At 49.8% G+C, this 25,090-nt stretch overlaps 1 protein-coding gene across 3 annotated transcripts; it reads right to left on the reverse strand.

Moving 5' to 3' along the window:
* Positions 1-4,623: 4,623 nt before the first annotated feature.
* On the reverse strand, positions 4,624-24,383 carry LOC142823177 (C-type lectin domain family 2 member D3-like). Of its 3 annotated transcripts, XM_075913783.1 has the most exons (7): positions 24,082-24,383; positions 22,117-22,189; positions 16,536-16,619; positions 14,236-14,411; positions 13,462-13,565; positions 7,027-9,429; positions 4,624-4,984 (listed from the first exon to the last, which is right to left on the reverse strand). In XM_075913783.1, the coding sequence occupies exons 2-6, from the start codon at positions 22,121-22,123 to the stop codon at positions 9,288-9,290; spliced, it is 513 nt and encodes a 170-aa protein (XP_075769898.1). In that variant the 5' UTR covers positions 22,124-22,189; positions 24,082-24,383; the 3' UTR covers positions 4,624-4,984; positions 7,027-9,287. The 3 variants fall into 3 exon arrangements, with proteins under 3 accessions (XP_075769898.1, XP_075769897.1, XP_075769896.1); XM_075913782.1 differs by lacking the exon at positions 24,082-24,383 and having other exon boundaries at positions 22,117-23,653; XM_075913781.1 differs by lacking the exons at positions 22,117-22,189; positions 24,082-24,383 and having other exon boundaries at positions 16,536-17,047.
* Between the last annotated feature and the right edge of the window lie 707 nt (positions 24,384-25,090).

The following is a 25,090-nucleotide window of genomic DNA, read 5'->3' on the forward strand; positions in this document are numbered from 1 at the left end:
GAGTAGCCCCATCTAGGTTGCATTTCCCTAGTTCATTGATAAGAAGATCATGCAACATCATATCAATTACCTTATTGAAGTCTAGGTACACCACGTCCACCACTTCTCCCTAATCCACAGAGGGGGTTTTGCACAACTGGTATTCCTCTTTCTATGAAAAAGAAGCCTTTTTGCGAAAGTTCTTTTGCAAAAGGGCGTGTGTGGACAGGGAAAATGGGGGTTTTGCACAAAAAGTGGAAAGAGGATAAAGCAAAGGTGCCCTGGTAGCCATTCTGTGCATACCAATCAGTGCTTAGCTTCGAGAGTGTAGTTTGGACGCTCTCTTTCACAAAAGCACATTGCTTTTTTGATGCGCTTTTGCAGTGTGGACATGCTCTTGCACAAGAAGTTTTTGCAGAAGTTCTCTTTTGATAAAAGCTTCTTGCACAAGAAGCCTGCAGTCTAGACGTAGCCTGAGTGTCCCTGGAGGTCTGCCATTGGGCACAGGCTGGGTTCATCTGTGTTTAGCTTTTATGATCTGACATGGCCAAACACCGAGGAGCAACATTTGAATGTGCCAACCCAAAGATTCCCAGCCAGAGATTCCTGCCCAGAGCCCAGAACTTGTGACTGAGTGACAGCAGATCGTGAGCAGGAGAGCAACTCTGTGTAAAAGCCCAGCTCTGTCAGGCTACCGTGTGCCCTGCTGTTTGCATGTTGACCCTTGAGAAAAGCCCTCGCTATTACATGGAGTCTGAAGGCTTTTTATACCTCTGTAGGGGAAACCTCAGCAATGTCCAGATTTTGATTTTCCCTTCAAAACAGAATGAGACCCTCCCCCTCACTCCTATTAGTATTTCCATTTTGAATTCCTTTCCCCATCCAACATGAACAATGACACCCAAGATAGTTAAATGGCTAAAAATGGCATTTTTCCATTGAAATTAGGTGCCCAGATCTCCCCAGGGAACCCGTGAAACCGTGTGGAACTAGCCCAAACCCCGCTCTCTCTCTCGCTCAGGGTAAGGCTGGCATTACTGCTCAGTCAAACTCTGTCTGCCCCCCGCCCAAGCTCTTCCCTGCCTCTCTGCCATGACTCCCCTCCCCCATGTTCCTCTGCACCCCATCTTTTGGAAGGAGGAGGAATTGGTCTCATTTGCTGCTGCCAACTGATCAACTTGGAAAGAGGAAACAGGACAAACGGGCACTTTAGCCAAAAAAAATCAGAACACTCAGGACAGGGCTTAGAAAAGGGGCTGTCCCAGCCACAACAGGGTGTCTGGTTGCCCTCATTCAAAAGGAACTTTGAACATTTTTAAGCCAGCTACAGCCTGACTGTTCAGAACTGACGACACCTCTGTTCCCATCTCTGCCTCCAGGGGGCGCCGGGTGCAAACTCTGCCCCAGGGACTGGCTGCTGCGCGGGAATCAGTGCTACTGGCTGTCGAAAGGGAGTAAAAACTGGACTGGGAGTCGGGACGACTGCTGGGGGAAGAGCTCGCGACTGCTCGTGCTCCAGAGCCAGGAGGAGCTGGTAACACACCACTTAGGAGCAGCCACTAATATTTTTCTGTGGGTTCTCCAGCCCCAAAGCACCCACAGAGCCAGAGCCTATGCCTTGACTGGCCTTGGGCTGCCCATGTAGCCCCACCAAGCTGGGCTCCGGCTCACTTGCTTCCCTCACCTGAACCTCTCAGTCCAGGGGCTCCTACTCACAGGTGAGGCAGCCCATTCTGTCACCAAGGGCTGGGGCTGGTGTTACCAGGTCTGCACAGAAAGTCACATTCCCCTGCCCCTGCACTGGGACCTGCCCACTCAATGCTGATGGATTCTTCTGCTGGCACATAACAGAGCCAGAGCAGGAATTTAACAAGAGCGCTGTGGGAATTCCAGGCTGTTAGAGCCTATTCACCCTCTCCCTCTGCTTGCCCCTCACAGGACTCTTTACAGGATGTTACACAAGGGGGAAACTTTATCTGGATTGGACTTAAAGCGACACTCCCTGGGGGGACGTGGATCTGGGTGGACGGCTCCTGGTTAGACTCAGCGCGGTGAGTGCTGCCTGTCACTGCCTGTCAGAGATGTTTGGGAAACACTTCTGCTGTACGACATGCTGCTGTTAAATATGCTTCTGGCTCAGGCCTGGCCTGCACCTAGACATGTGACCAGCCTAGCCACCTTGGTTCAGGGTGTTTCTGCTGCGCCAGCACAAGCCCTAGTGCCCCGGCCTCTCTACCAGCATAGCTGAGCTGGTCGCAGGGCGGCTTGTGCTGACTGGGGGCTCTGGCACAAGCTGCTGTGGTGAAAGAAACACTGACATATGGCCAAGGCTGTGTCTGCACTAGGGGGTTTCCACTGTAACCGCCCCAGAAACACCTCCTGGTGTGGACAAGGCTCCAGGTGCTGCCCTCCCCCCATTGCCACAGTAGCTGAGCACCTCACAGCCTTCACTGTATTGATCCTCTCACACTCCAATGAGACAGGGCTGGGCTATTAGCCCCATGCTAAAGAGGGGGAAAACTGAGGCACACAGAGACTGCAGGATTCACCACGCTTTCAGGTGCCTGACAGTGACTGATTTCAAGGGGAGTTGGGTTGTGAGTCACACCCTAGTGACTTTCCCTGAGTGTCACAGTGAATTGACTCAGTTCAGCACCCTAACCACTGAACCAGCTTCCCTGTCAAATGGGAGGTTTGAGCTTTCCTGGGGTGCTGGCCCAACCAGAGGCAGGGGGGAGGAAAGTAGCCTGCTGGCTGGACTGTGGGTGAGCTGAGTGCTCTGACCAGGGGCTGGTTCCCTGCAGAGTGTTGGAGTGGGGCAGGGTAGTGGAGCTGTGGGGTGAAGGGATGAAGCAGAGAGAGGACAGCAAGGGAGGAGCATGTAAAGTGCTGATGGGTGGGCAGCAGAGGGAACGTGCAACTGGCTGCTGATTGTCTCAACTCACCAGCCACCGCAGCTCCCAGCCAGCACCATCCATAGAAGGGACGGGGTAGCCTGGATGACCAAGCTGGCAGGCATCAGGGGCTGGGCTGATGCACCAGCAGGAGGAGCGGCCAGGCCTGCACACTTCAGCTTTGCCCTCTGCCCCGCCCTCCAGCCTTACACCCCCACACCCATCATCATCTCCTAGCCCTGCACTCACTGCTGGTGGGTGGGCAGCTGGTGAGCAGGGATCTGGCCAGCAGCAGGATCTGCCAGTGCTAATGGGGGAGAGGGGCAATATAAAACATGGGACAATTTGCCCGTTTTAAAGAAAAAGTCAGGGCACCTGCAGGAGCGGTTACATACAGCGCTGTCCCTTTAACAACAGGACCTCTGGTCACCCTACCCCCAGCACATGTCTGAGCATGTGACTGTCCCAGTAGAAGAGATTTTACAACTCTCCCAGGAAGCTGGTGTCCTAGCTATGGGAAGGGGTGTCCTTCCCAAACTGCCTGATGAGGCTACATCCATGCTCCAACTCAGTCCCCTCCTCCCTGCTCCCAGATGGTGGGGGATGCTTTGACTGCCTAGCCCTGGACCTGGATGCTTGGTTGTGGGGGCTTCATGGGTGGATGCTCCAGCAGTTTCTGGGGCCTCACTGTCCCCAGAGCCTGAATCTCAGGTGCTCCAGGGTAGCTGGAGCCTGGGGTAGCTGGGGCCATGCTGCCTGACAATTCTGGGCTTGAGGGAAGTAAGCAGGGTCCAGAGGCCATGGGATTGAGGAGGGGGCTGGTGCTGGTGGTTTCAGAAGGGGTAGGGAAGGGGGAGTAGCCTGTGTTCTCAAGCTAGGAGTTCACCCACTGCCCTTCATAACTCTACATGCAACGTTGCCGCACATGTTAGTAGGACAATGATGATCAGCAAATTATGAGTTTTCAATTGACATGTCCCAAGTCAGGCTTTGTGCAGGCTTTTACATAGTCCTGTAAAAGGGGTGAGACTAGGGGGACAGACATTCATAGATGCTGACTCGCTCAAGGCCTGCAGATGAGTTAGGCAGAGGAATGGCATCAGGCTTGTTTATGCATCATGCTGGGCAGGCAGGCAGCAGCCTAGAGGGAGGTGGAAGCATGTGCTGAGAGACAGACACACAGGTGCTCAGGAAGCCTGACCGCTGAATATTCAATCACTGAGGGTATGTCTACACTACCACCCTAGTTCGAACTAGGGTGGTTAATGTAGTCATATGAACTTGCAAATGAAGCCCAGGATTTGAATTTCCCGGGCTTCATTTGCATGTTGCCGGGCGCCACCATGTAGTCCGAACACCGTGCCCGCAGCTACACGTGGCACGGACTAGGTAGCTCGGATTAGGCTTCCTATTCCGAACTAGGCGTACAGGTAGTTCGGAATAGGAAGTAGAACAGGTAGTTCTACAGGTAGTTCAGAATAGTTCGTGGAACGAGGAGTAACGGTAGTTCAGAATAGGAAGCCTAATCCGAGCTACCTAGTCGGTGCCGCGTGTAGCCACGGGCACGGAGTTCGGACTAGCCGGCATTTAAAAATGGCGGCGCCCGGCAACATGCAAATGAAGCCTGGGAAATTCAAATCCCGGGCTTCATTTGCAAGTTTGTATGACTACATTAACCACCCTAGTTCAAACTAGGGTGGTAGTGTAGACATACCCTGAGTGAGTTTTGGTGCCTCCAGGTTTTGGTGATTTCCAAGGAGCGTTGGGGGAGCCAAAAATGGGGGGACCAGGCTGGTTGTTTGGGAAGGTTAAAGAAGACCTTCCCCTACGTACCATACCCACCGCCCCTGCTCTGAGGCGAAGTGACAGAGATGAAGGGTGACAGCAGAGCCAACCTTCCCATTAGATTAGAGAGAGGGGTAGAAAACACAGTGACACGGACTCTCTTTCATTCTGCAGCTTTCCCGTTTCAGGCCCTGTGGAGGGAAACAGTTGCGGTCGGATGAAAGGCAGCCAGATTCATTCGGATACGTGTGGTGCTGAGTTCAAATGGATCTGCCAGAAAGAAGCTGCTGTGCTATAACCAGCTTCACAGGGATAGCCGAGTTAGTCTGTAACAGAAAAAACTTAAAAAACAACAACTGTTCTGGTAGCACTTAAAGACTAACAAAACATGTAGATGGGATCATGAGCTTTTGTGGGCACAGCCCACTTCTTCAGATGTGTGTGACAAGATAGTGTGCAAGCCATCTTCTATCCTGGTTCAGACCATTATCATAAGAATTAAACTTGTGAATTAAATTAAGTTCCAAACTGCCTCTCTGTATTTGGCCTGAAACAGAACTGTGACTTGGAGATCCATTACATGAATGGAGATTGCCTATCTCCTGGAACTGGAGAGGACCTTGAAAGGTCCAGTCTCCTGCCTTCACAGCTGCTTTTGCACAAAATCTTGCCGCCTGTTTTTGTGCAAAAACTGGCCGTGAGTATTTGCGCAAGAACACTGACCTTCTACTGTACAAAATCAGTGCTTCTTGCGCAAATACTCTGATGCTCCCGCTCAGGGATAAACCCTCTTGCACAAGTATTCTTGCGCAAGAGGGCCAGCGTAGACAGTAACGTTAATTTCTTGCACAAGAAAGCCCGATGGCAAAAATGGCGCAAAAGCATCCGTGCCAGTGTAGGCGCTCTCTTGCGCAAATACTTTTAACGGAAAAACTTTTCCGTTAAAAGTATTTGCACAAAATCATGCCAGTCTAGACGCAGCCCTCCAATGCATTATCCACAATCTGCAGCCTATCCTGGAAAATGACCCCTCACTCTCACAGGCTTTGGGGGCCAGGCCAATCCTCACCTACAGGCAATCCTCTAGCTGCTTTTGCGCAAAATCTTGCCAGTCTAGACGCAGCCAAGGGGTTTGAGTTGTGGACTGTAGGTGTCAAAAAGTGGAATTCTGTTGTTTTTTCTTCTTGGCCTGTCTTGAAGTAGTTCATGTCTGGGTACTCGTCTGGCTCAGTCGATCTGTCTTTTCGTGATCCTATCTACATGTTTTATTAGTCTTTAAGGTGTTACTGGACTATTTGTTTGTGCCTGTGAAATATTTTAAGGACCCCGAGTTCAGGCTCAGCCAGCTGGATTGTGGCTTTAGGCAGAGCCCTGGGAATCACTGGGACTCAGGTGCCTCTCACAGTCACAGCTTCTCCCCTTGGTCCTTTTTACTGGCTGGGTCCTTGGGGTCTGATTTACACCTGCCCTAAACCTGCAGTAAGTTACTGCCCTGTGCTGCTTCCCGGAGTACCCAGGGCTGCGAGCCAACTTGCCACCACCTGCTTTTTGCAGCAGCAGCCTGGTCTGTGCTTGCCAGGGGTCAGCTCCCCAACTGCACTGGCCCCACAGGCTCCCCCAGGCTGTGCAGACCCAGTTGTCACACTGCAGGTTAGTGATAGGCTTCCCTAACTCCTGCTTCTTGAACATCCCCCTGCAAGGTCCAGTCCCTGGGCCACAGGACACTCACACCAGTCACCCAGCTGCTGCTTTCAAAGTCCAACCTCTCCCCGCGCACCAGTGTATGAGCCCCCCCGCTCCGCTCTGACTCACTGCGCTTAGATTGAAAGTTCCTACAGCCTTAGATTGAAGGTTCTATCAAGTGGCAGTGGATTTAACCCAGCACAGAGGTTCAAGCACGGCAAGTAGAAATACCGGAAACAAATGGCTCCTGTCACAGCTCAGCTTCCCAACCTGACACTTCGAGTGTAAATGTGAACCTGTGAGAACCTGTCTCACTCCCAGGGGAAAAGTTGTCCAGTCTCAGTTTCCCTGAGACCCAAAAAGAAAAAGACTGATCGCTGCCACTACCAAGTGTCGCTAAAATATCAAATAAATCCTTTTCCAGGGAAGAAACCGCTTGGAACCCCTTCCCTGAGGCAAAGCTGTCCCCCCAGCCCCAACCTCTGGGTGCTTGGAACTGGGAAAAACAGACAGAGATAACCTGCAGAGAACAATGGGGCTCTGCTTCTCTCGGTTAATGTGGTTTCTCTTAGGCACGTAGGTATAAGGACACAAATCAACCGACAAAGGTTAACCAAAACAAACCAACAAACAAACCCACTTTTATTATTAAGAAAAGACTCCTGTTACAAGCATAGTAAATGACACATTTTAATGAATTCAAGGAGTCTGCTCTTGGGAGGGTCTGCTCTCTTGTTCTGTATCTGTGGAAAACTGTTGCTTGACTCCCAAAACAAAGGGGAAAAAAAACCATTTGAAATTCCTTATCTGCATTTCACTGGCTGAATTCCTAAAGTCCCCCACCCTCAGGTGCAGAGCTTCAGTTGGCTTAACCTTTTCCTCACTCTCCAGGTAAGTCACACACTCCCTTGCAGCTCCTATTCATTACAGCACCATAGAAAATAAAATGGTCATACCCATTCTAAATCAGTGTTCAATTAACAAGATATTCTCCTGCCCAGCCAAGCCATGCTCACCCTTAACCATGGCAGCATTTTACAGACGTTCATGCTGTGACATCTCCCCCACCCCCCACTTTATGAAATTGACTTAGAGATACAAATATGCATAACTGAAAGATGCTTTGGACAAAATAGTTCATATAACCTATCCATTTTAATGTCACAGTCTGCAGGATCCACATATCTTAGTTTGGTGTGTGTATCCCTCTTGTATGCAAAGTTAGAGTTTTTTGAGAGATGTTTCTGGGGGTGCTCCACAGCAGGTGACCTACCCAACTAGTAAGGTCTTACCAGGTAATTTTTTCCATGGAAGGGAGGGGAGAAGAATGTAGAAGTAGAATTCCCACCCAAATCTATTTAAGATGCAAATTTTTTAGGCTCTTTGTCTTTGGCTGACATGACATAATCAAGAGAATCTCTCCTGCCTACCAGGCTCTGGGCATCTGACATCCCATTATGCATCACAGACCAGCAAGAGGCTTTGTCAGCCCTGCCCTGTACCCCTGGGTGCCTGGCAATGCCTTGCTGCATTAGCTCTCACCTGGGTGGCTCAAACAGCCAGCCAGTTTGCAAGCCACATCCTGTGTGTCTGTAATTGGAGCTTGCTGGCCATATCTGGGTCACTCTCTGGCTTTCCCCAGCCTTGGTTACACTGCGGGGTGACCCCAACGCACTCCCAGTCCTGGATTTTCTGTTTAGCCCAGCACCCTCTTGGATGGGTATGAGAGATTAGGTCTGTTTTCCTTTTAAGGGAACAATACACAAAATGTGCCACCTAAAATGGAGTTATGTAGGGAAATAGAAACACACTGGATTGGATTAAACAATAACATAAGTATAGTAACCAAAGAGAAGAGGATTTTAAGGAGTATAAGCATAGGCAACAAAGGACGAGTTTTATCTGGTAGTCAAACTCAAACTATAGAGCAGGGCTACTCAACTTTGGAAGCCCTGGGTGCCACAGAACATGCTGAGGGCTGCAACTTATGTGTGGTTGCACAGACATGCAAATATATATGCAAATAGCTTTTCACACTGGGGGACATGACTACACAACACACAGGCCCCATTTAAGTCAGTTCCGCAGCTATTAATAAAATTCAATAGTTACTCCATTTCCACTCCATACCAGCACTTTTCATGAGCAATGACAGTCCAAGAATTTAACTACTAAAGCTCATATCAACAGAAGATCATTGTACTGACTCACCGTTGTGGATCATGTTCCCAGTGGAAGCCATTTTCAAAGAATCCCACCTGCAGACTGCGTAAACCCCGCGTAAACCCAAACTGCACCACAGGCCTCAAACAAACAGGCGGTGGGCTGAATGCATGTTGAGTAACCATGCTATAAAGAATTCAAAGACAAGTCCTTACACAATCCTTCCAAGCAGGGCCGGATTAAGGGGGGGAGCCAGCTATGCAGTTGGGGGCAAGGGAAGTACATTGCTGAGCAGTGCCACTGGCAGAGAAAACAGGCAGCAGTAATTAGTTAATATCTGTTACACCTGCTGGTGTGTACAGCAGCAACAAAGGTTCTTCATTAAAGTTGTAGGAGAATTCTTCATTGCTATTTCCATAACATAGCTTTTTTCTAGGTCTGGGTTGTTAGCCCTGAGCTGAACCCCTAACCTAGAGGACCAGTGAATCACACTTAGTCTGGTTTCTACCCTTCAACCTGTCCGGTATGGATGAGCCTAACAGGAGCACTAGGCTCTCACTAACATAGCTCTAGGGGTCACTGAGACACACAAGCCCCCCAACAAGGTAGCGATCCACTGGGGCAGTAGTGGTGAGAGGACAAAATGTGCAAACGGCTTTTCTGGCTTTCACCCAGAGAGGTTCAGACTAGCCCCTGACACTCTGGAAAGGCTCAGGTGTGATGCTGAAGAAAGATCAGTCCAGCTTTCCCAGGGCCAATTGTCCAACACTCCTGTTACGAGCCTCATCCGGCTGGAGTCTCCTTTGCTGCTGTAAATGTATCTGGTTTGCTGCAGATCCAGGGCAACTCACCAGAGCACCGTGAGCTGCTGACCCCGTTCTCATCATTCAGATACGCGCAGTTGCCATCTCCTCGGATCCCGAACCTGCAGAGCAGAAGCCAGGGAGCAGGGTCAGGCAGGAGGTGGGCATTTCCTGTCGGTCACAGACAGAGGGTGACACTCGCACAGGGCAGGGAGCTGCTGCATTCACAGCCCCTCAGCTCCCTTCCTGCACCAGCAGCAGGCCCCAGCCTTGATCTGAACCAAAGGGGACTGCTAGAAAGGGGGTGGTGGGGCAGCAGGGCCAAGCGAGGTTCTAAGAGGAACTTGCCTCCATGGAGCATTCATGTCAAGGGGATGTTTTAACCTCAGTTCCTGTTCCCCACCCAGCTGCCACAGATGCAGGTTCCAGGGAAGCAGCAGCAAGGCGAGGAGCTGCACTAATGCCACAGGCACTTCACATCAGCTCAGAGCTGGTCTTAGGGACACGTGAGCTGGGAGGTCAACCAGGGCTGCCATTTTCAAGGAGCCACCAACAGAGTTGGTTTTAGGAGCAGACCATGACCTCCTGAATCCTCCCCCAGGTTTCCCTGGTTATTCCCTGAACTTTTCTTTTTCTTTTTTTTTTCTTTTGCTTGACAAATTTTTGTCTGGTATTTTTTTTAAACCATCTGGCAATCCTACGGGTGAGCCGGGCAGTGCCGCAGGTCACCAGTTAGTTAAGACCAGCCCTGCAGGGCAGGATGTGCTGGGGAGGGCTAGAGAGAAATGCTGAGACTGCAGCACAAACCCTGGGGCCGCGATGTGACCCAGCCACTCACACTGAGCTTCCCATGAGAGCTGAAGGCCTGAACATCCCACCTGGGACCTGAACATCCCACCTGGCAACAGGGTGGGATCCAGGCTCCAGGCCCACAAACAAACCCTCCTGCATGATCCCATTCTCACTCCTCAATAGGCAGGTGCTAAGCTGGGAGGAGGCCCAGCAGCACTCTGGGCAGGCTGGGATCTCTCCACGCCCACAGTGCCTGCCTGTAGCTCTGGGTGGGCCAAGACATGTCCCAGAGAAGGGAGAACCCAGCCCCCCAGCTCCCACCCACCTGAGCAGGTGGCTGGGGGTGGGAGGGAGAGGCACCAGCAGCAGAGTTTTGCTGAGATGGCAATGGTGCACCCAGAGCCTGCTGCTGGTGTGGGGCCCCGAACGACAGTGGGTTTCAGGGTTTCAGGGTTAACACTAGGAATGTAAAATCCCATTCAGTTGGTTAACTGGTGAAATGTGTATTGTTTAACCAGTTAGCCTGAGAGGGGACAGGCAGGGCAGCAATCCAGACAAACAGGGCTGGAGCAGTCCATCCCCCACTTCCACTGTGGCAGGGTTGGAATGCCTCCCCACACTGCAGGCAGGGGCTGCTCCCACCATGGACAGGGACTACCAGCTCCTGGCCCCATGTGTGCTGGGAGCAGGCAGTCTCACTTGAGGTGATGCTTTCTGGGTAAGACCCATTCACAGGCTAGGTTCCCTGTGAGCTGCATGCACAGCTGTTTAATTAAATTAATGGAGATTGCCTATCTCCTAGAACTGGAAGGGACCTTGAAAAGTCATCCATCCCCTGCCTTCATAGCAGGACCAAGTACCATCCCTGACAAATTTTTGCCCCAAATGGCCTCTGCAAGGATTGAACTCACAACCCTGAGTTTTGCAGGCCTATGCTCAAACCACTGAGCTATCCCTCCACCCAAAAATAGGGGCCACACATCATTGGAGAATGTGGGTATCAATAAGGAGGAGGGAATAAGAGACTTGGGGGAAAAGTTGTAGGGGAGGGGAGTTTGGGAAGTCCCATCTTTGCCAGGAGAGGAGATAGAGGCAGAGGCCTAGCACTCTCTTCAAGCATCCTGGGCTGGGAAGGAAGGGGTGGGGGGAAGCTAACTCCATGGGGTAGGTGGGGAAAATAGGGGGCAGGTGGGTGCTGGCACTGGGGTGAGGTGGAAGTGGAGAGTTTGCTTGTTCTCTGTGTCCTGGGTGAGGTGGGGAGTTTGTGCTGTGTCCTGTCACTCCTAGCTAGGCTGCTGGTGCCTGTAAGAAAAACGAGATTTTATCCCAGCCCCTGGCTGAGCTTGAGGGAGCAAATTACACAAAGGTAGATGGGGAGGAGGTGGCGGGGAAAGGAGGTGGGTGGGTGCTGGCATCTGTGCAGGGAGGTGGAGGCAGGGGAAGTTTGTTTAGGGTGTCTTGACTCACTTGTTGCAGTCCAGAGGGCAGTCCTCTCTGTCTGTATGGGTTGAGGGGGAGAGCAGGCTGCATGTGGGAGGTGTCAGGACATTTGCATGATTACATTTCAAACAAAGTTTACATCGGTGTTAATGGCTTAAGGTAAGAAATGAAAAAGATTCTTTGAACAGTTTTTTGGAGTGTTGCAGGTGATTAAAACTCTGATCTGAATGATTTTTTAATTTCTATGGGTATGTCTACACTACTCCGCTAGTTCGAACTAGCGGGGTAATGTAGGCATACCGCACTTGCAAATGAAGCCCGGGATTTGAATTTCCCGGGCTTCATTTGCATAAGCCGGGCGCCGCCATTTTTAAATCCCGGCTGGTTCGAACCCTGTTCCGCGCGGCTACACGTGGCACGAACTATGTAGTTCGAACTAGGCTTCCTAGTTCCTAGTTCCTAGTTCCTAGAAGCCTAGTTCCTAGTTCGAACTACCTCCTCCATGAGGAGTAACGGTAGTTCGAACTAGGAAGCCTAGTTCGAACTACATAGTTTGTGCCGCGTGTAGCCGCGCGGAACAGGGTTCGAACCAGCTGGGATTTAAAAATGGCGGCGCCCGGCTTATGCAAATGAAGCCCGGGAAATTCAAATCCCGGGCTTCATTTGCAAGTGCGGTATGCCTACATTACCCTCCTAGTTCGAATTAGGAGGGTAGTGTAGACATACCCTATGTTACTAATTAATAGATGGCAAATTGTATTACATTAAGGCCAGATCTTTGCTATGTGGAAGAATTCTGGCTCTTGTGAGTCAGAAGTAGCAAGTACTAGGTGTGATTTTAGTTGTTTGTAAGATGAATCTTTATTTGCAAGCATCTGTCTACAAACCCTGAAGCCATGTGTTAATTTGCTGTAGGGCTTCTGCTCTTTGAGTTGGTGACATACACAAGATGAAAGTTTCAAACCAAAAAAACTTGTATCTGTTTTTACAGGTCTCCATTTTACTTGTTCTTATATAGCATGGATCCTAAATATTCCCCAAAGAAACTGTAGAAGCCTTAGTGAATGCCTTTTACTCTCCTTTCTAGTGTCAGTAAATACTGCTAGAGATGTAGCCGTGTTAGTCTGGGGTAGCTGAAGCAAAATGCAAGACAATGTAGCACTTTAAAGACTAACAAGATGGTTTATTAGATGATGAGCTTTCGTGGGCCAGACCCACTTCCTCAGATCAAAAAAATACTGCATTAGCATTTGCAAGGAGAGCATGACAATTTCTAGTAGATTCACAGATTTGTTTAGCATCTTAAAGCTGAGCTATATGTGGATAATATGCATTTTGGTATGTTTATTAAAGATGTTAAATATCAATTAATTTACGAGTCAAGTAGTTGATGGAATTGCCTATCGACTAGTCGAGTAATTGATGGAATTTCTTCATTCCTCCTTTAAAATGTACAAGGGCTCTTGTGCATTTCAAAGTGAAAGCTCCTGTGTGGAGCCCAGGATCAGCTCCCATTCTGAGAGCTGACAGTCAAGGATTCACACCCTGCTATTGGTTCAGGTGGATGTTGGTTATTTGATCCCACCCAGCTCCCCCAGAAATCAAGCTTAAGATGTTGTCTGGACCCATTTCTACCATACACCAGTTCCAATGGCAGCCCCAGGGGCTCAGCACATGTGATCATCAGACATATTCAATGTCACCACCTCGTTACAGATTCAGGAGCCTCATTACAGACAGATGGGGAGGCTTTGGCCCATTGCCCAGCAGAAGACCCTGGCTGGCACACGTCACTAACACCCTGAACACCCCCCCCCCCCCCGGAGGGCTCTCTGGCTGGCAGTTTGGGCTGAACTTGGTACCTCAGACACCGGAAACCCAAATCCCAGGGAACTCACGGGGGAGGGGAAGGAGAGACTCACAGGCGGTTGAATTCGGTGCCGTTGGTCCATTTCCAGCACTGCTCCGGGTCCCTCCAGAGGCCGATCCAGTGGTGGAGTTCGCCCTTGTAGCGCAGCATGAAACGCTAGAACAGCGGGGGAAAGAGGGAGGGAGTGTCAGGGCCTGATCCTGCTGCTCCCTGGTTCTGCACAGGGAATCCCAGGGGCACACAGAGGGGCTCTGAGTGTTTCCAGGGGTGTTTGGGGATTTGCCCCTCCCCCTTGCCCAGCTCTGGGTAATTCTGTATTAACCCTCCCCTGCCAAACCCAGCTCTCCCCACCTCAACCTCCTCAGGGCTGGGTCCCACCTCCCATACCAGGCCAGGCTTTGTGTGAAACCCTCGCCTGACAGGGCAGCTGGGCTCCCTCCAGCCCTCCATGGGAAAGGAGAGAGATGATCAGTGCAGGGGATGCTGGGAGGGGCCAGGCCTATGAGGACCCCTCCCCCACACTCAGCTGGCTGCTTTTTCCCTACCCAAGGGCACTGGCTCTTCCAGCCAAGCTGGGATCCCAGCCCCAGGCAGCCCAGCAGACACCTGGACCAGCCCAGCCCCAGAGGGGCATCTCCTGGTGAGAGGCCTAACAGTGGCTGGTCCTCCTGGTCACTGACACCAGAGGGGCTGAGTCCAGCCCAGCTGGACATTCAGGGGCTGGAAAGTCCATTGGCCCTGGGCTCCGAGCTGCTCCTCCCCCACAGGGCAGAGCCCAGATCCTGCAGCAGCTGCTGAGCCCAGGCCAGAGCGATGAGTCTCTCACCATTTCCTGCCGGGTGTCAATCCCAGCCAGGGAGGCCCCCAGGGCAGAGCAGCGGCTCCGGCTGTAGGTCCAGTTCCCTTCACTCTCTGAGAAATAGTAGCATTTCCCCTGGTACCAGACCCAGTCTTCCGGGCAGCAGGGGCCCCACTCAGCTGGAGAGTGTTCAGATAACATCACTGAAATGAGACCGGAACAAGTGGGGTGAGGGGGGACCTGCCCCTGGATGGGGAAAAATGATCCTCATACCCCCAGGCAACTGAGATACCTCTGACCCCAGGCAGCTGCTGGGAGGATGTGAGGAAGCCAGGGAGATGCTGGGAATCCAGCCCCCAAGCTCTCACTGGGCCACAGTCTCAGGAAGCTGCTGACAAACAGCTCCTGGTTCAAAGCCCATAGAGCTGGGCCCAGGCTGCAGGCCAGAGCAGGGGGTGGGCTGGGGGCCATAAGGGGAGGGGGCAGTTATCCGGAATGGCAGCAGGCAGGAGAGCGACGGTGGGTAAGAGGCGGGTTCAGCAGGGTTGTCCAGGCTGGTTCCCAGAGGAACTGAGGGGAGGGTGGGAACGAACTCCCTGCCCTTTGCCAGGCTGAACACAGATGTTCAACTGAGCAACAGATGCCAGGTGAATAATTATCATTGGAAGATGTGGGTTGTGCCCAGGAAAGCTCAAGATACCATCTATATTTTTTGTTAGTCTCTCAGGTGCTATGGGACCATTCTTTTTTTTAGACTATAGTGCAACACGGCTCCCCCTCTGAGGGTATGTCTACACTGCAGTGTATCTCTGGTGTCCTGAAATAGCTACCAAGGAACATGTCCGCTATTTTGAAATATTTTTCGAAATAATGGGCGTGGTATTTCGCCATCCCTGTAAACCTTATTGCATGAGGGATAAGGGATGGCTCAGAATAGCCCTTTATTTTGAAATTTGGCACCAAAGTTTTATTTCGAAATAAAATTGAAATAAAATACACAATTAGCGCACATTGTGGATGTTATTTCAATTTTAGAGTGCAGTGTAGACGCACCTGAGAGGAAAGTGCAGTAAGTGTCAGTCAGGGACATGAAATGGCCACAAGGTGGCACCAGAACAAGCCTTGAAGCTGACTGATCAATTGACAGTTGATGCTCTTCTGTAGAAATATCTCAGAGGAGCTGCCGTATTCATTTTTAACTTTAAAATCAAAGATGGGTCCTGTGGTGCCTTAAGGGCCCTACACGGAAGGCTGTTATTTTGAAATAGTGTTGAAATACTGTCAAGCTGGAGGACTTCTTACTCTGACTCCTGTAACCCCCAGGCTACATCTACACTGGCATCCCTTCCGGAAAAGGGATGCTAATGTAGCACGTCGGAATTGCAAATTCCGCGGGGGATTTAAATATCCCCCGCGGGATTTGCATTTACATGGCTGCCGCTTTTTTCCGGCTTGGAGATAAGCCGGAGAAAAACGCCAGGCTAGACGGGATTCTCCAGAAAATAAGCCCTTTTCCGGAGGATCCCTTATTCCTACTTTCAGTGCCAGAGAGCGGCAGTGAGGTCACCCATAACTCACTATCAGGAACTATTGGCAGCAGGTGAACACACAGAGGTTTATGTCCAGCAGAGCTGGAAACCCAAGATCACAGATCCCACCTGCCACTCTGGGAGCTGCCCATTCCCAGAACCGGCCGGTGCAGGAGGGAACTGGTAGCCCACTGGGAGCAGGGCAGCTGACACTGGTGTAAAGATGGTGAGGCAGTTACATCCGTGCAAACCCCTCGCACGGATGTGCCAGAGCAATGTGTCCTGCTCTGCTCACTTACTGCAGTGACTGACATCAGGGCAAGTCCTCTTCTGCACCACTGCTGCCCATTTGCCTTAGCAGCCTGCACCCATTCAATGCATGGATAACCTCACATTGCCACAGAGGACTCCTCATGTGGAACAACCTGGATTCACCCCCCCTCTGCCAGCTGCTGAACCTTCCTGGGGGCCAGTGCTCAGATCCCAGAGCATCAAGGGGCAGGCAGAGGGCCCACTCACTGCTGCCCTGCACTCAACCTGTTAATCACCCCCTCCCTGCATGTCACTGGGACCCCACGTGCTCAGAGATGGGTGTGGGGGGGCTAATGTCAATCAGATCCACCCACCACAGTGAGTGCCCAGGGCAGGGTGGTTCTGGCAGGAGGTGGCTTTGGAAGGATCATCCTCCAGGAAGCCTCTGTCCCAGGGGCAGGAGCCAGACAGGCCAGGAGGAGACGCTGTGACTGGAGCAACTCCAGGGGGTGGGACATGCATAGAGGTGGGGGGACAAGAACTCACCTGCCAGGACAATAACAGCAATGAGGAAAACTAAGCACAGGACTCCGAGGGCGACTGTTCTTGTTTTGTAGTTACAGTGAGGTTCTGAAACAGAGAGACCTGTCAGGGCCATGAGGCCACATCTCACTGACAGCATCAGGCTGGTGAGCTCAGGGGCACAGAGATAAGGACCTGTATGTTCCAGTGGCAGGAGCTCAAGTTGCCCCTGTACTCAGCTCCTATCCCTGAATCCGGGGGCCTCACCTGGACAATAAACAGCAGAAGGAGAAGGAGCCAGGCTGAGAGGGGCCAGGGCTGTCCCAGGGGGTCTGACCCACTGTGACGACATGTTGGGGAGCCCCTAACCCTGCACCCTCATCCGCAGCCAGATGTGACTCTGCCAGCCAGCAGATTAGAAAGGGTTTATTGCTTCTCAGATACAGCGCAACCTAGGCTCAACGTTGACCTAGAAGCCAGTGCTGACAGCCTTAGTCCTCTTGGGGGAAAGTGGTTCACAGGCCTCTGACCCCCCCCCCCCCCCCACTCACTAGTCTTAGTCTGCTCTTCATGTTTTCCCCAGCCAAGACTGCTCCTTTTCCCGGCCACTGGTCACTCATGTGCCCCAGGCAGCCACACCCCTTCCTTTGTTCAAACTCCTTCCCCTGGCCAGGTGTGAAGTGGCTGGGCCTTTGCCTGCCTGCCACAGACAGGCCCAGTCTCTGCAGAGCAGCACAGGGCAGTAGGGGTCACACACAACACAGCACAGCAACCAGTGACTGCAAAACCAGAGTGAATCCAGCGCCACAAGAGTGGACAGCCCCCTCCACTACATCACACCCACCAGCCCAAACAGCCCCTACCCACCCACATGCCCAGCACTGTGTGTGCCAGCCAGTCGCTGGGAGCCAGGGCTGGGGCTTGGAGAACCCCAGGGGACCCAGTCCCTGCTGCCCACAGATGGGGGTGGGGCCATTGCTGCTGCCCATTGAGAGCCTGGGCCCAATGGGTCACTCTGTGTCTCTCCAGCCCAATCCCAGGAAGTGACGCCCCATTACCTAGCTTTCCTCCCCTCTCTAGATGCCTATGGGCATTAACACGTGGCTCCTGCAGTGGCACGTGGCTCTCAGCACGCCCATCTGCTGGCCCCATGGTCTCTCAGCCACGCTCGGGCTGGAGACGCTGCCACAGGTGTTGGGCCGGGCTTGGCTCCTCTCTGGGTGGCAGGTCCGATGCAGGAGCAGCGAAGTGCAGCCAGGTGGGTCCTGGCCCTGAAGCCCTCCCTGCTCTGGACTTCCTGGCTGAGCTGGAAGCCAAGACAGGCCAAGCTGGACAGATAAGGAGTGGATGCGCTCCCGGCTGTCCTCTCCCCCTGCTCCCTTTTCTCCCCCTGGCCGCAGTGGCCAACACAAGCTGAGACTCCAGTTTTCGTTGTAAAGACAAGAGAGGGCTCATTAAAGCTTTGTGTTGATGACTGGGTGTTACACAGAGTCACAATTCGAAATCGATTCATTAATGAGAGCAGTTTGACCTGGTCACTCTCCTCCCAAGAACAAGAAATGGCAGATATAGTGTCTCATAAGGCCGAATACCTGCAAACAACTGAGAAAACTCCCTCTATGATTATAATGGCACCCAACTTCATCCGTGGCAGTTCCCGTCTGGAAACCCAGTGACCCCCTTCCCCACTCAGATCCACAAAACTCTGGAGAATGCTGGTGCCCACCAGGGTCAGAGTCCAAGATGGGTTCCTCTACCATAAGAATCTCCCTCCCTCAGTGGTCACTCGATAACGAATAGGACGTCTTCCTGTCACCCTCCTATTTGTGGATCTGTAGATGACTGACCAGCCCTTTTCTGGTGCCGCAGGTCTTATTGCAGAAGGGGCAGGTGCTGGTTGCTATTGCAAGGACTTGGGGCAGTTTTTGCTGCTCTTTTCTCCTTCTCCTCCTCTCCTGGTCTGAGCTGCGGTGGGACCTCTCAAATTGCACCACCCCCTCACAGATTACTGCTTTCCACTGGAGACGGTCCTGAGCAAGGTTCTCCCAAGTGCTGACACCAATGCTGGAGTTTTTCACGTTTGCCTTCAACATGTCCTTAAATCTCTTCCTTTGGCCCCCAACGTGCCTCCGTCCTTTCTTCAGCTCCAAAAAGAGAATCTGTTTTGGGAGGTGCTGATCAGGCATCTGGACCACATGATCAGTCCAGCGAAGTTGTTGGTAGATGATGCTAGCTTCAATGCTGGGCATGCTTGACTCTTCCAGGACACTAGTGTTCATGCGTCTGTCTTCCCAAGGATTCTCCTGAGGCAAAATTGATGATATTGGTCAAGTGCCTTCAGGTGACATTTATATGTTGTCCAGGTTTCACATATGTACAGCAGTGTTGTAACAACCACTGCACAGCACACAAGGAGCTTTTGTCTTGGCACTGATGTCCCGATTCTCAAAGACCTTTCTTCTCAGGTGGGCGAAAGCAAAGCTTGTGCAGCTCAGGTGATCCTGGATTTCTGCATCAATGTCAACTCTGGTGAAGAGATGACTTCCAAGGTACTGCAGATGCTCTACGTTTTCCTGCAGTTCTCCATTGACTTCAATAGATGGTACATGAGATTGTCCCATTGGCGAGGGTTGATGGTGCACCTTGGTCTTTTGATGTTCAGTGTGAGGCTGATTCTCGTGCACTTCGCTTAAGATGGTCTAAAGAGCTATGGGGGAGAAGAGCAGCGACTACATTGTCATTTGTGTATTGGAGCTCCATGATCAAAGTTGTGGAGGTCTTGCTTTTGGCCTTCAGTCTCCTGAGGTTGAAAAGTTTCCCATTTGTTCTGTAGGATCTTTGTTGGTTCATTCTGGATGGCAAACCCTACTCCATGAATTCAGTATTCTTCCTTTGGTTTTTTTGGGGGAACCTGCACTACCCTGCCTTGGCAATAACTGGTGATGTCTGCCTTGTCCAAAGTGTGGATTTCTGGCCTGTTTCAAGTTTGGTGCACCAAAGCATGCAGGCAGAGCCTGAGAGTCAGGAATTGTTTTGCATAACAATGCAGATTAAGAATGGCACGTAAGACCACGTCTAGATCACAGGACAAGCAACGTTGTACAGGTAGACCCTGACCTACGAACGAGTTATGTACCAAACACTTGTTTGTAACTCGATCTGTTTGCAAGTCAGACCCCATTCATTTAAATGGGACTGCGCTGTTCATAAGTGCGGATCACACATTCGTAAGTCGGGGACTGGCTGTAATGCGCTTAATGGAAGGTTGGTCATAAGTGCGGATGGTTGTAAGTCGATGCATTTGTAAGTTGGGGACCACCTGTGCTGGTACTTGTTTCTGATAAGCAAAAAGAACAGGTGCAGCCATGAAACTGTCAACTGCGCACATAGCAGCAACATCCTGAGAAGCAGGATGTACCCCAAATAGGGACATTGGGCATTTTACATATCCTATACAATACATAATCAATTAGTAAATATTATTAGGATGACCAAGTCTGTCTTTGCTACAAATTGGGTGTAGTAAGAACAATCGATGGAAGGGAAGGGCAGGATTGACCCACATGTTCTGCTTGATGTAACGAGAAGTGATTAGGCCCTTCACACCGGAGGCCCAGCGCGGTGTTCATTGCATGGGAAGAAATGGAACCACGACCTTCTGCCTGGTACTGTAGGTAGCATAGAGGTGAAGTGTAAGTGAATTAGGCGTTATTATTGTATTATAGTAGATCTTTTAATAATTGCTTTTGCTTGCTGTGTGCTGTATTAATTGCTTTAGTATTTAAGGTTTAAATTGTATAGTCATTGTTCTTAAGGTTTGTAAGACAGTAACAACTGTATTAACTGCTTAAAGCTTGCAATAAATAAGAAAGTGGTTAAGTAGCCCTCAAGTGTACTGTTTTCCCTTGGGTCTAAAATAAATCAAAACACACGACAGGGTTCCTTTCCAGAAAAAGGTGGCCTCTCCACCTTCTTCTCTTATCTGTTCTTTTTCTGGTCTACAACTTTCTGCCAGGGCAGCTATGTTGATGTTAAATCATTAGAGCTCGCAGATGATAATTGCTGCGTGTCTTTCAGGTCATCCATTGTCTGGATTGTCCATTAAAGTGCAAATATTCCAGGTTCCAAAATTTAACCTTCAATTTTGACTGTATAGAGGTGAACTCACTGGACGCAGTTATCCAGTTGGGGGGTTATGTTTAGGGCATCTTCTCTAGCCCCCTCCCCATATGGAGTGAGCAGAGCAGATCCTAAATAGGGTTGCTCAGTCATATATGCAGCTGCTGGACTGTTCTACCACCTTGATCCTTAAAACAGAATGACTGAAACACACGTTCACCGCCTATGTGCTTGTCCATGATTAAAATCCTCTGGATTTCACAATCCTGCTCCTGTCGCCATTCACCATTCACTGTAGAGGTTAATCTTAGGAGAGAAGTGCGCATAGGAAGATGCTTGCGCATGACTTCTTTTAACATGGGGGTACTGTGGCACTACAGACACCACATGATCCTTGATGGATAGAAGGCCCAGGTCCAATGGCATGGAATCCATGATGTTTGGAAGTCTCCTATTCACTGCAGCCTTCATCCCCATTCACAAATGTTGTAGCATATTGCTATCCTTTGCCTGTTCTGCCATTGAGGACTTTTAGGATCCTTCTTCCTCTGGTTCCTTCCCCTTGACCTTGCCTCCATGGGTGACCCTACCAGGAGTAAAAGACTCCCCCACAACAAGGTGACAATCCAGAGGGTGAGACCATAAAAATGGCTACAACCTGTTAGGGTATCTAAATCAATAGATTATTAAATGGCATCATCACAAACCCCATCACACAGGACACTTTGACCAACTCAACAACTGCAATTGGCCTGCAGCCTAAACAAGAAAAGTTTACTCCTGAGGGAATTCTGCACTGAAAAATTAAAAATTCTTCATACAATATTATAAAATTCTGCAAAATTCTTCACTTTTTTATCAAAATAATCAATTCAGGTTAAACTTCTCTAGTCTGGCATTCTCTGGTCCAGCAATATCCATGGTCCCACATTATTTTAGTTATCTGGGTATCCACTTATCATGGGTATGGCTAAGTTTCCTGCAGTCCCATAAAGTGTGTTTGCAGCCACTAGTCTGGCGCTCAGTTATTTGTGCTGTGATTTAGCTCTAAGGGTACGTCTACACTACAGGCTTCTGTCGACAGAAGTTTTGTCGACAGATACTGTCGACAAAACTTCTGTCGACAAAGAGCGTCTAGACTACATTGAGTTCTGTCGACAAAGCAAGCTGCTTTGTCGACATGGTAGTGTAGACGCAAAGGACAGTTTACATGCAATAACACCTTCTGTCGACAGAAACTCTGTCGACAGAAGGTGTTATGCCTCGTAAAATGAGGTTTACCAGCATCGACAAAACTGCTGAGTTCTGTCGATGTTATGTCGACAGAACTCAGCGGTAGTGTAGACGCAGGTATAGTTTTGTCGACAAAAGTCCACTTTTGTCGACAAAACTCTGTAGTCTAGACACACCCTAATTTACCACTAAATGCCTTCTAAGTGCCCAGTAAGCAATGGAAGAGTTGGTAATGCTGCTAGACAATACTGACCTCCCATGGTTCAGCAAATTCTCTGGTGCAGCACCGGTCAGGTCCTGAGGATATAGGACTAGAGAAGTTCAACCTGCATAATAAGCTGGTTTCAGTTATTTTGGTAATTTACTTAAACGATCATACAATGGATGGAGAATGGGAGTGGGTAACATTGGGGGAAACCACCAAGCCTCCTCTGTCTAATAGTGATGTAGCTAACAGTGACCTTTTACTTTTGTTGTTATTAGTCAACACATTTGATGCTCAGGGCTACATCACAGGCAACTGAAGAGTAAGAGGGGGCTGGGGACTCAAACTCACAATTGATATTGTCTACTGACCATCCTCATTGAGATAGGACATTTTTTCAGTCCAAAAATTTAGACCAGATCTAACCATTAAAGTATCAGATGCATTTATAATTCCACTGTCCTTTACAATAAGGCCCCTTTACACCTTTCTGGCAATGTGAAAGATCCTTAACATTTTGACACCTGTTTTATACTCCTGAGGGAATTCACTAAGACTAATGGGAACAATATCCCTGCCACCGCTACTGCATGGAAAATGCTTTCTTCTTCCTAGAAAATATTTTTCAGCTTCATGGATTGCCATCAAGTATTGTGCTGTACTATCATGAGAAGATCAATGCTGCAGTGATCAATCTTCTGGGGGTTGATTTAGCAGGTCTAGTAAAGAGCTGCTAAATCGAACACTGAGCGCACCCCCATCAGTGCCAGTACTCACTGTCGTGATGAGTAAGAGAAGTCCATGGGAGCATTTCTCCCATAGACCTCTTGATGTGAAGATGGCGCCAAGCTCAGATTAAGGTACGTTACCTCCAGCTACATTATTTATATAACTGGAGTTGAGCACCTCAAGCCAACCACGTGCCTGTAGTGTATGCCTGGCCCATGGTTCTTACTAATTCTGGTGGAAATTTCTAAAATTTCTTCTCTCAACTGCCTACCATCCATGCACAAAGCCTCAGGTTAATACTCTACAGGAGGAAGATCTTATTGTTCTGCTCTTTATTCCTCTCTCCCTCTCCATGAGAAATGCCTTCAAAACATATGTGGCTGTTTTCTAGTGAGTCAATTACATTTTAAGACCTCCTCCCATTTTTGGTGGCTGTAGCTCTGAGCATGCAATTTACTATGGCTCTGTCTGCACTGCCAATTGAACGACAAAACTTTTGTCAGCCATGGGTGCTTTAAAAAAGCATATATGTACTCTGTGAGAGAAAAGTTTTGCTGTGGCAAGTGGTGGTGTGAATGGCTCATTGTCGGCAGGAGCACTCTCCTGTCCACATCCGGAACTCCTCTTGTAAGTTTTATGCACAGAAGTGCCAACAAACAGCATTTACACCACCCGGCTTTTCATGACAGGACCGTGTCACTAAAAGCTGTGTAAAGTAGACAAAGCTTTGGACACTTCAGGTCACCTTGAGCTGCTCAGAATTGGGATGGTCACTGCTACCCCAGGGCAACTGTGCAGAAAATCCTCCCACTCCCTTACACTATTTCTCTGCCAGGAAGCAGGGCCACATTATGACTTTCGTGGGCCCTAGTCACTTTTGCCTTTGTGGGCCCCTTCCTCCATAAAAAAAAATATTAAAAATTATTTTTGATATAACTTTAAATACTTCAACATTTTTTTTTCTGTTTTAGGCAACATTTAATAGATTTTCATGGGCCCTAAAAGTTTCATTTTTTTCTGATGTGAGAAAAAAATTAAAACATTTTCTTTGACCCTAAAAGTTCATTTTTTTCTTCTGATTTTAAAAGAAATTAAAACATTTTTGTGGGCCCCTAAAAGACAACTGACTTGCCCTTCCTACAACATATTACAAATATACCCTGAAATTTGTCAGAGATTAAAAAGACAAACAAACAATGACTGACATTTTTATTCCTAAATTTAATTTAATTTAATTTAATTTAATTTAATTTAATTTAATTTAATTTAATTTAATTTAGGTACCTTCTGCATGTCCAATTGTCACAATCTGGCAGGCAATGGAAAACAGGTTTCTTTTTTTAAAGAAAGTGAATATGGAAGAAAGTTATTTTCAAATGTCATTTCCTACATTTGGGTTCAACTTTAGGGGTTAGGCAGGAACAGGTGAGCTGAGAGGGGGAGGGAAGAGAAGAGGGAGACAGTGGGGATGGGGCAGGGCCTGGGGCAGAGAAGGGATGGCATATGGGCAGGACCATAGGTTGGGAGGCATCTTTACCTCCTGCTCATCCTCGCCGCCCTGCAATCCACCTACCTCAGCCTGATTACCAATCCCACCCCTTCCCCGAAAAAATCTACCTGCCCCAGACTGGCTCTCTTCCAACAAATACATTTTCTGCCTGTCCTAACCCTCTCCACCCAGACCGGAGCAGAGAGCGGCTCACTGCCCCATCCCGAGGGGCCCCAGCATCGCTTACCGACCTGAGCATGCAAAGCTGCAGCAAAACCACAAAACAAACAGACGAAACCTCCTGGATGAAATGACTTATCATGGGGGATGGGGCAGCAGTGTTGTATGTTCAAGGCAGGAAACGTTTTAGGCTCCAGCTCCTCCCCCTAGCCAAACTCTACACCTTTTTAAGCGCGAGATCACTTTTTGAATTTAAGGGAAATTCAAGATCTACCTGAAACCCAAATACCCTTGTCCTGCCTCCTTCCATCCCCTTCTCCAAGGCCCCGTTCCTGTTCACTCCATCCTCCCTCCCTCCCCCATCCTCCTTCACTTTCACCAGGCGGGCGCAGGAGGTTGGGGGTCAGCTTACTCCCAGCCTCTTAGCCTCCCCACGAGGAGTAACGGTAGTTCGAATTAGAAAGCCTAATTCGAACTACCTAGTTCGTGCCACGTGTAGCCGCGCGCACGGAGTCCGCACTACCGGGGATTTAGAAATGGCGGCGCCTGGCAAGATGCAAATGAAGCCCGGGATATTTAAATCCCGGGCTTCATTTGCAACTCCGGTCAAACTAGGGTGATAGT

This window comes from Pelodiscus sinensis, chromosome 32 (genome assembly GCF_049634645.1).
Source record: "Pelodiscus sinensis isolate JC-2024 chromosome 32, ASM4963464v1, whole genome shotgun sequence".
NCBI classification, from domain to species: Eukaryota; Metazoa; Chordata; order Testudines; family Trionychidae; genus Pelodiscus; species Pelodiscus sinensis.